General features: G+C 38.1%; 1 protein-coding gene across 24 annotated transcripts in view; it reads right to left on the bottom strand.

The window, feature by feature from the left end:
- Positions 1-13,753, bottom strand: part of TTC3 (tetratricopeptide repeat domain 3) — a 54,405-nt gene that overhangs the window by 18,108 nt on the left and 22,544 nt on the right. For 22 of the 24 annotated variants that reach the window (XR_014939500.1, XR_014939499.1, XM_085529150.1 and 19 more), the window contains 13 exons: positions 12,047-12,113; positions 10,802-10,939; positions 9,639-9,719; positions 8,933-9,045; positions 7,316-7,442; positions 6,015-6,137; positions 5,773-5,874; positions 5,031-5,123; positions 4,339-4,403; positions 2,709-2,845; positions 2,028-2,336; positions 1,048-1,311; positions 604-650 (listed from right to left, as the gene is read on the bottom strand). Coding sequence is in view for 21 of the 24 variants with exons in the window: in XM_085529150.1 (XP_085385276.1) it covers positions 604-650; positions 1,048-1,311; positions 2,028-2,336; positions 2,709-2,845; positions 4,339-4,403; positions 5,031-5,123; positions 5,773-5,874; positions 6,015-6,137; positions 7,316-7,442; positions 8,933-9,045; positions 9,639-9,719; positions 10,802-10,939; positions 12,047-12,113 (1,666 nt within the window). In the remaining 3 variants the exon portion in view is untranslated. Of the gene's footprint in view, positions 1-603; positions 651-1,047; positions 1,312-2,027; positions 2,337-2,708; positions 2,846-4,338; positions 4,404-5,030; positions 5,124-5,772; positions 5,875-6,014; positions 6,138-7,315; positions 7,443-8,932; positions 9,046-9,638; positions 9,720-10,801; positions 10,940-12,046; positions 12,114-13,753 lie in introns of those variants that run through there. The other 2 variants (XR_014939503.1, XM_085529263.1) reach the window with 2 other exon arrangements.

Here is a 13,753-nt window from a genome sequence, read left to right as displayed (position 1 = left end):
CCTCTCATGAGTTGCTTTAGATGTTAAAATACACAGCACAGCAACCATCTGGAATTCTTCAGTTTCTAATTAAGCACTCTCAAGGAAGAAATGTACTTCATGTCAGTTATGGTAAATATGCAGACAGGCAAGTTAGTAAGAGTCTCTGCCTGTAAACTGGGCACACCTTTTTCCTCCCAATTACTCTACAGTTTTGCTAGAGAGATCTTGTCAACATAACACCAAACTGATGTGAACACCACTCCCCTACACCGCATTTGCCCTATCCAATGTAACACATTACTGTAGTCTCACTCGCTTTCGCTGTAACCCCCTCATCTTCATCCTTGAATGTACATACTCTAAAGCTGTCCTGTTGGTTGAGTTGAAGAGAAAATCCTATAGAAATACTCACTGAAGAAAGAGTATGCAATGCATTACTAAAGGACAGAGGCTATTTTTTAAAGCCTCACAGTGTAAGTCTCCAATCAGGTCTAAAGGATGATGTTAACAAGCAAGCAAAAGAAATGCATGTGTCTCATTCATTTTTGCACATTTTTTCTCAACACCAAACACATATTTGTTTCTGAGCTTATATCAGAACGGATACTTAGGTTAACATACCCATATATCTTCATTTCCATGCTTCTTTAATATGATGGTGGGGTTGTCTATAAAAGGATAATCACACTCATGAACTCGTAAATTACACTGAGTAGTAATATTCAACTGTGAGCTACGCAATCACAGTTATAAGTATTATACTCCATCTAACACCACTGAAGCACCACATCTCAAAGACTCGTTACAGAATCTTTATGCTTAAAATTAAATACTAATTCTGTATGGACTGCATAGACACATAAACATACGTGCCAGCACATGATACAAACAAAATGGCTTGGCTTTTTTAAGATTATATTGTATTTTAAGCACTGAACACACAAGCTCATACGCATGAGGTTAGCAATTTAAAGACATTTCAGTCTTTTACAGTGTATATCAAAGGAGGCATAGAAAGCAGACAAGATTCATCACTTGTAATAACGAAGACCTTTGCAGACTTACCCGTTTTATCAAAGAATTCATCCAAAGCTTGATGGAGAGATGGAAAATTTTCTCTGTTGTCTTCTAACAGCCATATAAAACAACGGACCTTTTCTAGAGGTGGTTTTAAAAAATAGTCTAGAATTTCTCTGCCTTCAGAACTACTTGACACATAGTCAAATTTACTACCATACTTCTCATTCCACAATGAAGATAAAATAGAAAAGTCAAGTTGTGTTAAAAACTGTCCGTACTGAAGGATGAAGTTCACTGTCGCTGTCAATCCTAAAAGAGCAGAAAAAAGCCACTGTTTCATTTCAGCCTGAGTTTCTTTCATTTTAAGCATGATCGTGAAAGTGAAAGCTACCACGACAAATTAACTGTGTATAAATTTTACTCTCGGTCAACAATGACTACATTGTATCTGAATGCAACTGAACAAATTCTTTGAGGGACACGGACACACCCGTATATAGAATCTTTGTTGAAGTTTTTGGCATCTTAAATCCTTTATGCAAGCAAACAAGCTTTTATCTTCACCCAGGTACAAATTCAACAGCAAACCACACAGCAAGGCAACAATACCAAAGAATATGAAAATTTCTTCCAAGTTAAAGAAATCACCATGATACACTTCCCAGAAAGAGATCGTATCTGCAAATATTCTCATTTAAGCCTATTTGGGAACTTTAAGATGTGAGACAAATAAATAAATACACAAATATTTTTTCTTTCTCTCAAAGCCTGCAGCCATTACAGCGCTTTACTTTTTCTGGGAAGGTTGTCTCTGTAGAGATAAGAGAGGTTGCTGCTGTTACCAATGGTCACTCCTACTTCTGAAATCCTGCCCAGGATCAAGTAAAGGAAAAAGGAAGAAAGTTTTACCTCACCCCTTAGAGTTATGAAAGCAAAACTGGGAAATAGGGAGGTTATTTTTCATCTGTAGATCGAACAATAAGACCAGGCAAGTTCTTCTGCTGCTACATAAGCACACAGCTTACCCAAATCATTAAGGTGTTTCATCCACCTCTGTAACTTGGGATCCACTTCTTCCAGCTCACTCAGTACACGGATAAAACCCCTTGTTTTCACTCTGTTTTCTTCCCGAATCAAGTAACTGATCAGCTGCTCCACCACAGCATGTGACACGCTGCTAGTTTTGCAATATGATGTGTAATCCTCTTCACTGATTACAGACCAGGAAAGTAATTCCTTTAACAGCTTGGAGGCATCACGGACAGCAGTTTTTATCTGCTCAGCATTTTGAATGATACGCTGCAGGACTTGATCGCCAGCATAACCTGCATAACCTATGATGGGATTTAAAAACAAACAACAAAAAGATCTCATGGTGTCTTGTTGTTGATGTTTGTTTTGTACAATTGATAACATCAACTCCGATGTACACATAACTTGGACTAAGTGGCTCTTTAATATTAGTTTTTTTACAGCATTAGTACATGGTTTTAAATTCAGGATATGGAACAAAGTAAACCAAAACTGAAATAAAAGTAATCTTAAGTGGAAATTCAAGTCCCTAAGGGAAGATTATGTAGGTCTTCAAGGGTGCTGGTGTGAGAAGTATGTCCAATACTAAGAATCTGTTCTTCTTTTACCATTTGATTTAGGACACCCAGAACATTATCTGCTATCTTTACACAATAATCTGTACTTCTACATACCACTGCGATTATGGTATTGACACGGTTCATTTTGCAGTTGATTTTCTTCTATTTTCTGTTTAGAAGAATGCAGAGCATCTTCCCGTGCACGTTTTCTTCGTAATTTTTTTTCTTCTTTCCTTTTTAACTTCCGAAAACTGATAAAAACAATTAAATAGTGAATCCAGTGTTACCTGAGATAAACGTGCCTAACTCCCTGGGTGAATAAACTTGTTCTATGTCTTACAACAGGTATACACTTCCCTTCTACCATAAAATACAATTTGGAAGAGTACAAATATAATCATGCTACTTTCCATTTAAGTTAGTAAGAGATCACAAGCATTCACGAGTCAGGTATGCAATGGGGAGAACTTCCTCAAAATTCCTGAAGACATTTTTACTCTCATTAATAACATCTGAATTAGGATTAAGTACCTGAAATAGACTTCTTTTTTCTTAATTTTTACTCAATATTTTGCACCAAACAATCAACTTTTAGATTTCCTTGACATTTTAAAATGAATCCAGCTTTATCCTTTTGGCATATTGTTATTTATAATTTTACTTGAACAAAAAGCATACAAACAGTTATATTAAAGGCACATGCATCAACCTTATCAAATAGCTTTATGTATGGGAAACTGTTGATCACAGCCTGAACCTCTGATTAACCACCTGAGGCAAGCAATGAGTCAGCTGTGGGAGCACAGGTGAAGGTAATTCAGCTGTGCTACTGGAAGGGGTGGAGCCAAGGGGTGGATCTCATTTAAGGGCTGACCACCACTAAGGCAAGGATCTCTTCCTCTGGAGACTGCTCTTTTGTGGAGTTTGTGTTGAACCTTCAACATTGGTGAGCATTTTCCATTTATCATAGATTATCTTTCTATCGTAATAATGTTTTATACAAAACATCTGTGTAACCCCTGTTTACCTATTGACTGTATAGTTGCATAACTGTGCAATTATATAACTGTACAAGTGTTATGCACTTGTACGTGTAACTGTACAAGTTATAAGCAACTATACAAGTTTATATTTAGACTTTCTAAGCAACCAGAGAAAATTTGCTAAACAGATTTATTTCCTGCATAGTTTAAGTCCTGCTGAGTTCTTCCCTTCAGCAATGAAAGAACACTTGCAACCTCAGCCTGAAAACGAAGGTGGTATTCTAATCCAGATGCACTCAACTTGAAACACTGTATTTTTAATCAGGACACTCGGTCCACTACTAACAGTAACAAACACCTGCTCTTTCAGTATCCAATTGTTGAGCATCTTAGTACAAATGAGGGATGTACAAAGAGAGCCCACAAGAGCGCACAAGTCACACTCTTCCCAAACAATGTGTTGTTTCACCATCCACAAGTTTCACAATGAGATTAGGTTTGAGCGAGATGGACTTGTAGATGACTAAATAATTCTATGATTGGGTTGTTAAGTACTTTTACTCAACCTTTTAGTTGACTTAATTTTCTATTACCAGAAAAAAATCAGTTCATTCAAATACATGTTTTCAGTAGCCAAGGACAAGAACAGTTTCCCAAAGTATTTGTGGTGTTCAATCAATTCCTTAAGAGGCAAAAAGTTCAATCCTAGAGAAAGCTTCCTCAAATCGATTCAACTTACTCTTAAATGTCAGACAGTTTACCTTGAACATTTCTGTTTAATAACAGCTCTTGGTGGTTCCTTGGGTTTTGTGATTTTTTGTTCAAACTACAAAAAAAAAAAAAAAAGTGACATCATATTAATAAAATCTGGGTTACAGTACAGCATTGATTTTTTCCCTGAAACCCAACAATATTTGAAGCTTTGGAAAGCAATAAAAAACAACATTACCACAGTGATTTGCACCTTTGCAAGCTACTTATGCCTCATTAAGGTCTACATGAAAATAACTTCATCAAACATTACAACTCAGCACACAGCAACAGGTTTTTATGTGCAAAAAAAGACAGGTGGGAAGGTAGCGCAAAGTCAGGAGGTACTGGATACTGTTTATCTGTGCTGGTGGACAGGAAGGAAACTTTACAATATTTTTATTGCTTTTCACACATCAATGCTGGTCAAGGAAGAAGAATCCATCTCCCCAAACTAAATACAAAACACAGCTCCAGTGCTCCTCAATGATGGTTGTACCCAAAACAATAAGGTAACAACCACTCCAGCAAGTTAAGAAGAGAGCTGACAATTTAAATGCCTAGTAATGCTCAGATTCTTTAGTGAAGATAATACTTATGCGTTTGTATATTCCTGGTGAGTTACAATATTACCTTCAATTTATCTCCTTTACCAGAATAAATATTATAGAGGTTTTCATATTTTATATAAACTTTTACTTACTTCACATTTTACCAAACCAGAAGAACTGAAAATAACTATTTTTGAAATAAGGCCTTTACAGTCAGGAGTGAAACATAATTCTTGAAGAAAATCCTGTAGGAGAAAAAGAAAAACACAAAAACCTGCAAATCCATGCAAATTCTATATTCTCATACAAATTAGAGCTTCTTTATTTGAGGTGACTGAGGTAATGAAAGCTAGAATAGGCTTAGACTCGTACTGGATGAGGAGAGTAAATCACTCACAGCTGTCTAGGCAAGGAATCCCCACCAGAAGGGCCCTAGACCTGTGGCAAACACCTGCTGTTCACAAAGCAAGGGCCCTTCTTCAGCTTCAGGAATACATAAAGTAATGGTCTTAAAGTTGACTCATACCCTCTCAGAATTTCCTTTTATTTCATATTGATTGCCAATATAATCTTCTGTAAGATTACTTTAGATATGATAAATGTCAAATTGCTTCTTTGACACCAAGACTTTAGAAGGAATAAATTTTCTTGTGGAAGGACATGACACAAGAAAAATAGGCTAAGCACATCCAGGCCTTTCTTCTGTAAATGAAAGCAAGCTTTGCCAACACTTGCACATCAGACCATTCAGCAAGAGAATCCTCTTCCCTCTCTTCGTGTCAAATGAGTAGAATACGTAGCTGTAGCACCTCACGTACCATAAACAAAAAGAATGTTGTAATACTGACTAGACAAAGAAGAAATAAAATGCTTCTAGTCTAACATAGCTCTTACCTTGTCATTCTTATCACTGTAATTTGCAGTTTTCAACTTCTTCCAGCAGCTGGTATGAAACTCCACTCTACATTGCTGACAGCAAGTAATACGTATGAAACCCTAACAGTAGAAAATAATACAAATTTAATGCTTTTAGAAATACAGAAAACAGTGCACAGCTTCACAGAAGATATGATGTAGGGCTGAAAACAGGAAAATAGAAAGTTCAATTTCCCAAATGCTCTTGAACTAAAACATACCTTAAAGTCTGGATCTGTAAAAAATATTTGGATCTTGGAGTGGCCATGGCACTGCTGATAGCGACACACTGCATCCGGCTCTGGAGGGAACTTGCATTCCTCAATGCAATTCTTCAAGAACAACTGAGAAACACAAAGTGACAGATAATAAATTGCACAGAAAGCAGAGAAGATCAACTGTTTTCTTCTAGGGAAATTTGCAGTGAAACAGACATCTCTTTTTGAACAGCAGGAGGCAACTAATACCAAAAGAACAACTCAGTCATAGTGAAAGCTGTGCAAGATTGCCCGTTTACACCAAAACATTCTAAAGTTCATTTGAACTGCTGTCAACTATATACTTCCCTGCATGCAGGTTTATACAAGCTTAACAATTCCAACAGCTTGTGAATATACAAGTCTTCAATTACCAAACACAATAAGCCAGACTACCCCAATATAATATGATGAAAATGGACTGCTTGTTCCTGCCATTTCATACCACCTCTGGGATCTGGGTTATAACATTAAGTACATTCCCAGGAACAGCTCAGACCTGGCTCTGCAATGCAGCTAATGAGCACTGTGTGAGCAGCAGCGTGTGAGGTGCATTACAGCGGCTTTGTGAAGAGTATGTAAGAGTTCCATGGGGTTGGAACTGGCCTGAAATTAATAAAACATTGTTAGCAATACATAAATGCCCAATCACAGCCTTCAGATATTTGTATGATATTCTCCAAGAGTCTCTACAGCAATAATAATTACAAACTTTTAACACCTTTTCAACATACAAGAGTACTTTTTAATTCTAGAACCACACGCTGGATTTTTCTACTCAAACAAGGAATGTTACAATGCCACTCCCAAAAATAATCACTTACCCAGAACTACACAAAGTCTCATTTTTGTTTTAAATACAGATCACTTGAACAGTATTCAACTTCACTTTTTTGCTAATTCTAATTTCTGATTTGTTCTCTCTAGCTTTACTTTGCATTTAGCCTTTACATCTACCCAAGCAAAGTTTAATAATATGCAACTCACAAATTACTTGGGGAATATCAGAACTATGTTATTACATAAAAATCCCCAAGTGCAGACTCTTAAACAGAGACTTTGTGATTTAAACAGCATGCTTTCCAGCAGCACCATTTTGCCATCGTAAACAGAGCTCTACAAAGACCAGGCTTTGAGTTCACAAGCGCTGAACTGGCTTCTCCATGATGAGTCTCTCCCTGCTTCTGTTCACCACTTTCTTTGGCCTTGACAATGTGAGACCATTTGAGAGTACAGCACACTGTTGTTTTTGTTTTTAAACATACCTGCAAATTCTCTGTCCGTGTTTCTTCAATGACATGAGATGTTGTGGGCCAAGTTAATACTCCAGGTACAATCTTATGATTAATCATTGTTTGTGACTTCATAAACTGATTGAGTGCATCTGAAAACCTGAAATTTGAACAGGTAAAATGCTGAGATGATATATCAGTGTCTTTTACATGGCTCATAATTCTCTCACGATTCATTCTACGCTTCAAGAAAAAAACAACAGTAACAGTAAGAGTATGTAGAATGTATTAAGTTATCTGGGAAAAAGTAGCATTTTGCATAAAAGAATCATGGCCTGAGGCAGTAGCTGAAGATAGGGTCCCAGAGGCCAGGTATGGATATTATGCAGACTGAGAGCCTGCACTGATGTCCGAGGGATCCATGAGGATAGGTGTGCTCATCAGTCTGGAGAGTGAAGTCATACTTATTTTCACTAGTGACCTTTGATCTCTACCTCCCAGAAAGGAAACAGAGGATGTTGTTCTCTGTACTGAAGTATTACCTGCCTTCAGACAGTGTTACATGGTTGCTACTCTGACTGTGGTAGCCTCTGTGGGCAATTGTGTTAATGTGTGCATGTGTGTACCTCTTCAAAACACATGCAGTCTCTCTACCAACCAAAACTGCAAAGAGAAGCAGCAGTCACATCCACAGGACTGGGCACAGTCACCTCCTGTGCCTTACAGACAGCCTGGCTGCATCGCAGCAGCAGGAAGGAGGAATCCTCTCACAGAGTCCAGCACTTCTTGACCAGGTTCATGCAAATATTCCACAAGAAGAGGGCTGAATGTTTGATGTTAAACCTACTTATTTGATAAATATGGCACTGTACTGGGTTTGCATAGCATGGACTGGGATTTTGTCTGGTGGAGGAGAACAGGAAGTGTGTGTAGTGGCATTCAGTGTCAATCTACCATAGACAAATCATGAGATCTCGATTTAGTAGAGCAATATACTTGTGTCATGATTTCAGTATAATACAGTAACTGCAATATACAGTTGAATCATAGTACAGTCACGGTTCCCATTACTGGTCTCTCTGTGCAAACTGTCACAATGCTGGGTGTTCCCAGTATACAGGAGAGAATATTTAGTCTGATGCCAGCTCAAGCTCTTTTCAAAGCTGGTTAGTTGTCCGGTTTTTCACACTGGATCAGGCTGAGCCATATATACACTCTTCCCCGTACCACTCTGGCTAGCTCAGGACTCTCTTTGCTATTTACCTCAGGGAACTTAATGACTGACTGGTACAGCTGTCTTGGCTAAAACCAAGGTTACTCTTCATCCTCCCTGATCATGCAATAAGTTCAGCTTTCGCTATAATGCATGCATAACAAGCTCATCATTTTCCTTGCCTAAGAGCTCATCTCCACTGTGGAGGCATGCTGGTCAGTCACATCCCCACAGCCTGGAGAATGCCAGATTCAACTGCGTCTATTACATTTTTAACATTAACAAAACTGAGGTAGTAACAGATCACTCTGATATTTGAATTTGTTGATTAAGACTAATTACAAAAAAATTGAAAACAAAAATACACAACCCACACATGTATTTCTCAAAGGAAAAGAGATTCCGTATCAAATAATGAAATTTTAGATCACACTAACCTGTTTTGTCTGAGGTACACTTTTCCAATTCCATAGTATGCCAGACAATCAAATCTTTCTTCCTGGTACTGTACAATTATTCTCTTAAACTGGTCTTCAGCCTTTGCCAAAGCCTTGAAAATACATTTAAGACAAAAATGAGATGCTTAGACTTTCCATTTTGTCCTCTTGTTTTTCCTGCAAGGTGCCCGACTGTTTGATTTGTCTTAAGGGCAAAAAAGGAAATTAAGCAACTTTATGCTCATGCACAAAGGGCTTTAAAAACAAGCAACCTAAAAAGTAATGAGCTTATTGAGCTACAAATGACCAGATAGTTTTCAACTCACTGAAAGACACTGAATATTTGTAAGCAGTACTGGGATCTACTTTCTGTTTTCAGGAACCAAAAGCACTGTCTCCTTCTTTCTTTTTTTTTAAAGAATAGTACATGACCATATTACAACAAAGATAGAGAAAAACAACTGACCACTTAAATACTACTTAAGAATCTTACTTGAAAGTTTAGAAAGTAATTTTCTTATTTGGTCGTTTAATTTGTCCACAAGTATTAAAGACCCAGTCCTACAAAACGTGACTTTATAACCTGCGATAAAAGCTTTCCTTCCCAACTCATCTTATGTCTGCTAAGAGTTAAGACAAAAAGGGACAACCAACTATCAGAACTAGAACTTCAAATAAAAAGCAAGACAGTGGTTTAACATCATACCTCAGGCTGTCCTATTCCAAGAAGAGAAGTAGCATGTCCATAGATGAATACAACATAATTAATAACACGAAGATTCAGTTGCTGCAAATAGAGTCAAATGATAGAAATAGCATGAAAACACCTGGCTAGTAACAGGCACATTACTGACTAGTGTGAATTGAAGATCTACAGCAGGCATAGAAAACTATCGTAGCTTCCAACCACATTAATGTTGCATCTGGCATAAAGAGTGAAGGCCAACTACACCTTTATCTTGGCCATTCGGCAGCCTTAAATGTTTCCAAATGATACATCCTGAAATATCTGCTTTTAGAAATACAACAAGGTAATATGTTGACTACATGTAGTACAATGTATCTTTGCTGGATTTCATGTTTAGAGTTGTATCTTTTTCTTTGAAAAACAAAAACAGAAACAGAGAAAAAAAAAACTTAGACCTTTTTTTTCTACCTAATAAACCAGGTCACAGTTCTGATGCACTATTTGCCTGGGGATGCAATTAGTAGAGTCTTGCTCTTGGCACTACGATACAGACACCTTGAAGTACATGTGCACAGAGGTGGTCACATAAAACCTAACACTACAGATCAGTTGTTTGTTTTTTTTTTTAATTGCCTATTTGATGGTGTCTTTTAAGAAACCCAGGATCACAAATGGCTCAGGGGCAGAATGGCTATAGATGCATGCACTCAGAAGCTGCAATACCTGCATCAGGGAATTAGCTGACAAGAGCAATATCAATGCTTTTCACTCTGTAACATGATGAATAAAGGTTAAGCCAGCAAGGCAGTCATTTCGTATCAAATACTTTGGTAGATACCTTTAAAACATCACCTAGAAATGCACATGTACACTGAGCATTACAAAGATGCATCATACAATCCCATAATTACCCTGTTTTCAATTTTTGTCATTTTTAAGCTCCTTGGCATACATAGTGCAACACATAACACACATTCAACATGATGGTCAACAATTCAGTAATAATCACAAAATCACAGAACTGTAGGGGTTGGAAGGGACCTCTGGAGATCATCGAGTCCAACTGCCCTGCCAAAGCATGATAAATAATGATTTATTTTGGGCGGAAGGAAAGAATGACATGGTATTGAAAGCATAAAGCCCAATTACCTTAATAAATAAATTAATTCCTCTCTATTTACCTTTAATTCTGAAGGATCAACAATGTTCAACAATTGTGAGAACATCTGTTCAGCACTGTGACACCTCTGGTCCATCAAGGCTGTGTAACCATCATGAACGAGGGATTTAATCACTTCAAGCAACATAGTTGAATCCACCTAGAATATTTTAGAAAGCAGCTACTCAAAATGAAAACAGCATTATTTTCCCCCTCTTTTTCTTCAGAAACTTCCAAATTCAGTTCAAGAATTATCACCTTTTGTACAGCAAAATGCAGATGTGTTTTCCCCCCACTTGCACATTATTCGTGAGCAAATGTATTTCCAAATAGCTGAGAATTACTTTTTTCTGCCTACAGTTTTTTCTCCATCTAAGTTCCAAGTTAATGCCTGAAGGCCTAAAATTGCATTAGGTTATCAAAATTTCTCTACAGCTCCTTCCTGAAGTCTGGGGGAGTTTCCAGCAGTACGGCTTAAATTAATACAAACAATTGAAGAATTAGGAACTTCTGTTCCCTTGATCTACCTAAACACAAAACATAATGCTAGCTTTGGGAAGCACATCATTGTGCTAATGCAGAAATACTTTTGACTGTTTAAGAAGCTCCTCAATCACAAGCAAAACAAAACAAGAAAAAGTTATCTGGTTTTTAACCATTACAATAACATTGTAATTAATTGTATTCCTATGAACTGAATTAACGTTTTGACATGCTAAAACTAATGGGTGTCCAGTATGTAGTTTAAGCAGTTTAAGCATTTGGTGGTTATCAGATAGATGGATGCACAAACCCCCTATGATCTCAGCATTAAAAACATGTATTTGATACATAACTAGTAAGGTTTTAAGTACTTAAGCATTAAGAAGTAATTCTGAGAGAAGTTATGAAATCACATAGACTCCTTCTGATGCCAAATCAAAACAATGCTGCTGCATTTTCTTCAGGGTCGCATAAACACAAAAAGAAGATTTCTTTTTCCTAACTAGACAATATTTTCCAGAGTTTTTCAGCATTGACCACCACTGAGACACAGCTGCCTTTTTGTCAAATTAAGGCTGGACAGTGGTGGAAGGGGGGAAGGAGGATTAAAAAGGGCTACGAGCAATGAGACAGCATAAATCAGTGCAATCCTATGATCCTTCTTCCTGATAAAAATCAGGCTCAGTGTGAAATGCTAGGTTTTTGAGTGATCTTGGACAGCATTACTAGAAGACAGCAAATCATTTACAGCTAAGGTCATATGCTATGTAATTCCCCAAGTTACCTGGTGCATAGTACAGACGAGTTTATCTTGGATGGTTTTAGACTCTATCTTCGAATCAAGGTGATCCCTACAAACAACAGGACAATGGCATTGTGAGTTTGTAGATGTACTTTGCATGCACTAAATTTTTGAGAAACAGGAATGCCTGTACTTTTAACAACAACATCACAACAGCCTATATGACAGAAGTTATCATAGCACACCCTTTCTCAACATTAACAAGTATTGGAACATTTCAACGGATTATGATACTATTCAACCTTATGGTCTGGGATTCAATAGGGCTTCAGGGAAGTAAAAGCCCACTTCATCATTTTAGTAATTTTATTTCACACAGAATCACAGAATGACCTGGGTTGGAAGGGACCTCAAGGATCATGTAGTTCCAACCCCCCTGCCTGGCAGGGCCACCAAACATACACATTTACTAGATCAGGTTGCCCAGGGCCCCGTCCAACCTGGTCTTGAACACCTCCAAGGACGGGGCATCCACAACCTCCCTGGGCAGCCTGTTCCAGGGCCTCACCACTCTCCTAGTGAAGAACTTCCCCCTAACATCCAACCTAAATCTTCCCTCTTTTAACTTAAAACCATTTCCCTGTGTCCTGCTATTGTCAGACCTTTCGAAGAGTTTACTCCCCTCCTGGGAGTAAGTTCCCTTCAGGTATTGAAAGGCTGCAATGAGGTCACCCCGCAACCTTCTCTTCTCTAGGCTGAACAAACCCAACTCCCTCAGCCTGTCCTCATACGGGAGGTGCTCCAGCCCCATGATCATCTTTGTGGCCCTCCTCTGGACCCTTTCCAAAATCTCCATGTCTTTCTTGTACTGAGGGCTCCACACCTGGACACAGTACTCCAGATGGGGCCTCACAAGAGCAGAGTAGAGAGGGACAATCACCTCCCTATCCCTGCTGACCACCCCTCTCCTGATGGAGCCCAGGATCCCATTTGCGATATTTGATCTTCTTTACCTCATCGTCAGCTGACCTGCTTTCACACTAGACCAGGTGACTTTCCAGCATCAAAGGTTAAAGTACACTTTAGGCCTCTTTCCCTTTTTCTGAGTACAAGATCCTTCATTCAAGCACATCTAGTTAAAATCAATTACATGTGGCAGTTTGGCAGGGCACAGGCAAGGAAAACACAGAAGAGAAGAAAGGAGTTCTTTCCAGCTATTCCTTTCTCTTGCTGGAGCACAAAGGATCCTTGATTATTTTTGAAGCCATTCTACGTGCCAATTACAGAAGTGGAGATTTGACTGTAACTGACCACATACCTCCCTTGTTAGGAAATACTGTATTTTCCCAAGTCTGAAACTCCACTGTGAGAGAAGTAATTTTGTAGATGGTTCTATTACTTTAAAGAGGATTTGTTCTCACAGTGACTTCTAAATTTCAGAGCTTTTTTCCCCCACTAAACTGAAAGAAGAAACAACTCAGAGGCAGCCAAGTTAAACGAAATACAGGACCTTTCCCATGTCAAAGTTTCAACTGCTCTAGCTGCGGTGGTATTCACAAAGAGTCACAGAAGGGAGGAAAAAAAAGAATCATATGAACAAAAGAATATAAGAACACAGATCAAAAGATGACAGGTTTCATGGTGACACTTCAATTTGGACTACAAGTAATCAGGTTCAGCTCCTTGGTTTCCTAAAGGTTTGGCCTCTTCAAGGTAGGAAAAATACACTTCAAAAAACAACACTCAATG

The sequence above is a fragment of the Coturnix japonica genome, chromosome 1, assembly GCF_054131305.1.
Source record: "Coturnix japonica strain WE chromosome 1, WE-NBRP24, whole genome shotgun sequence".
In the NCBI taxonomy this organism is placed as follows: domain Eukaryota; kingdom Metazoa; phylum Chordata; class Aves; order Galliformes; family Phasianidae; genus Coturnix; species Coturnix japonica.
Note: the sequence above shows the minus strand (reverse complement) of the source record. Positions and strands in the feature narration are given on the sequence as shown.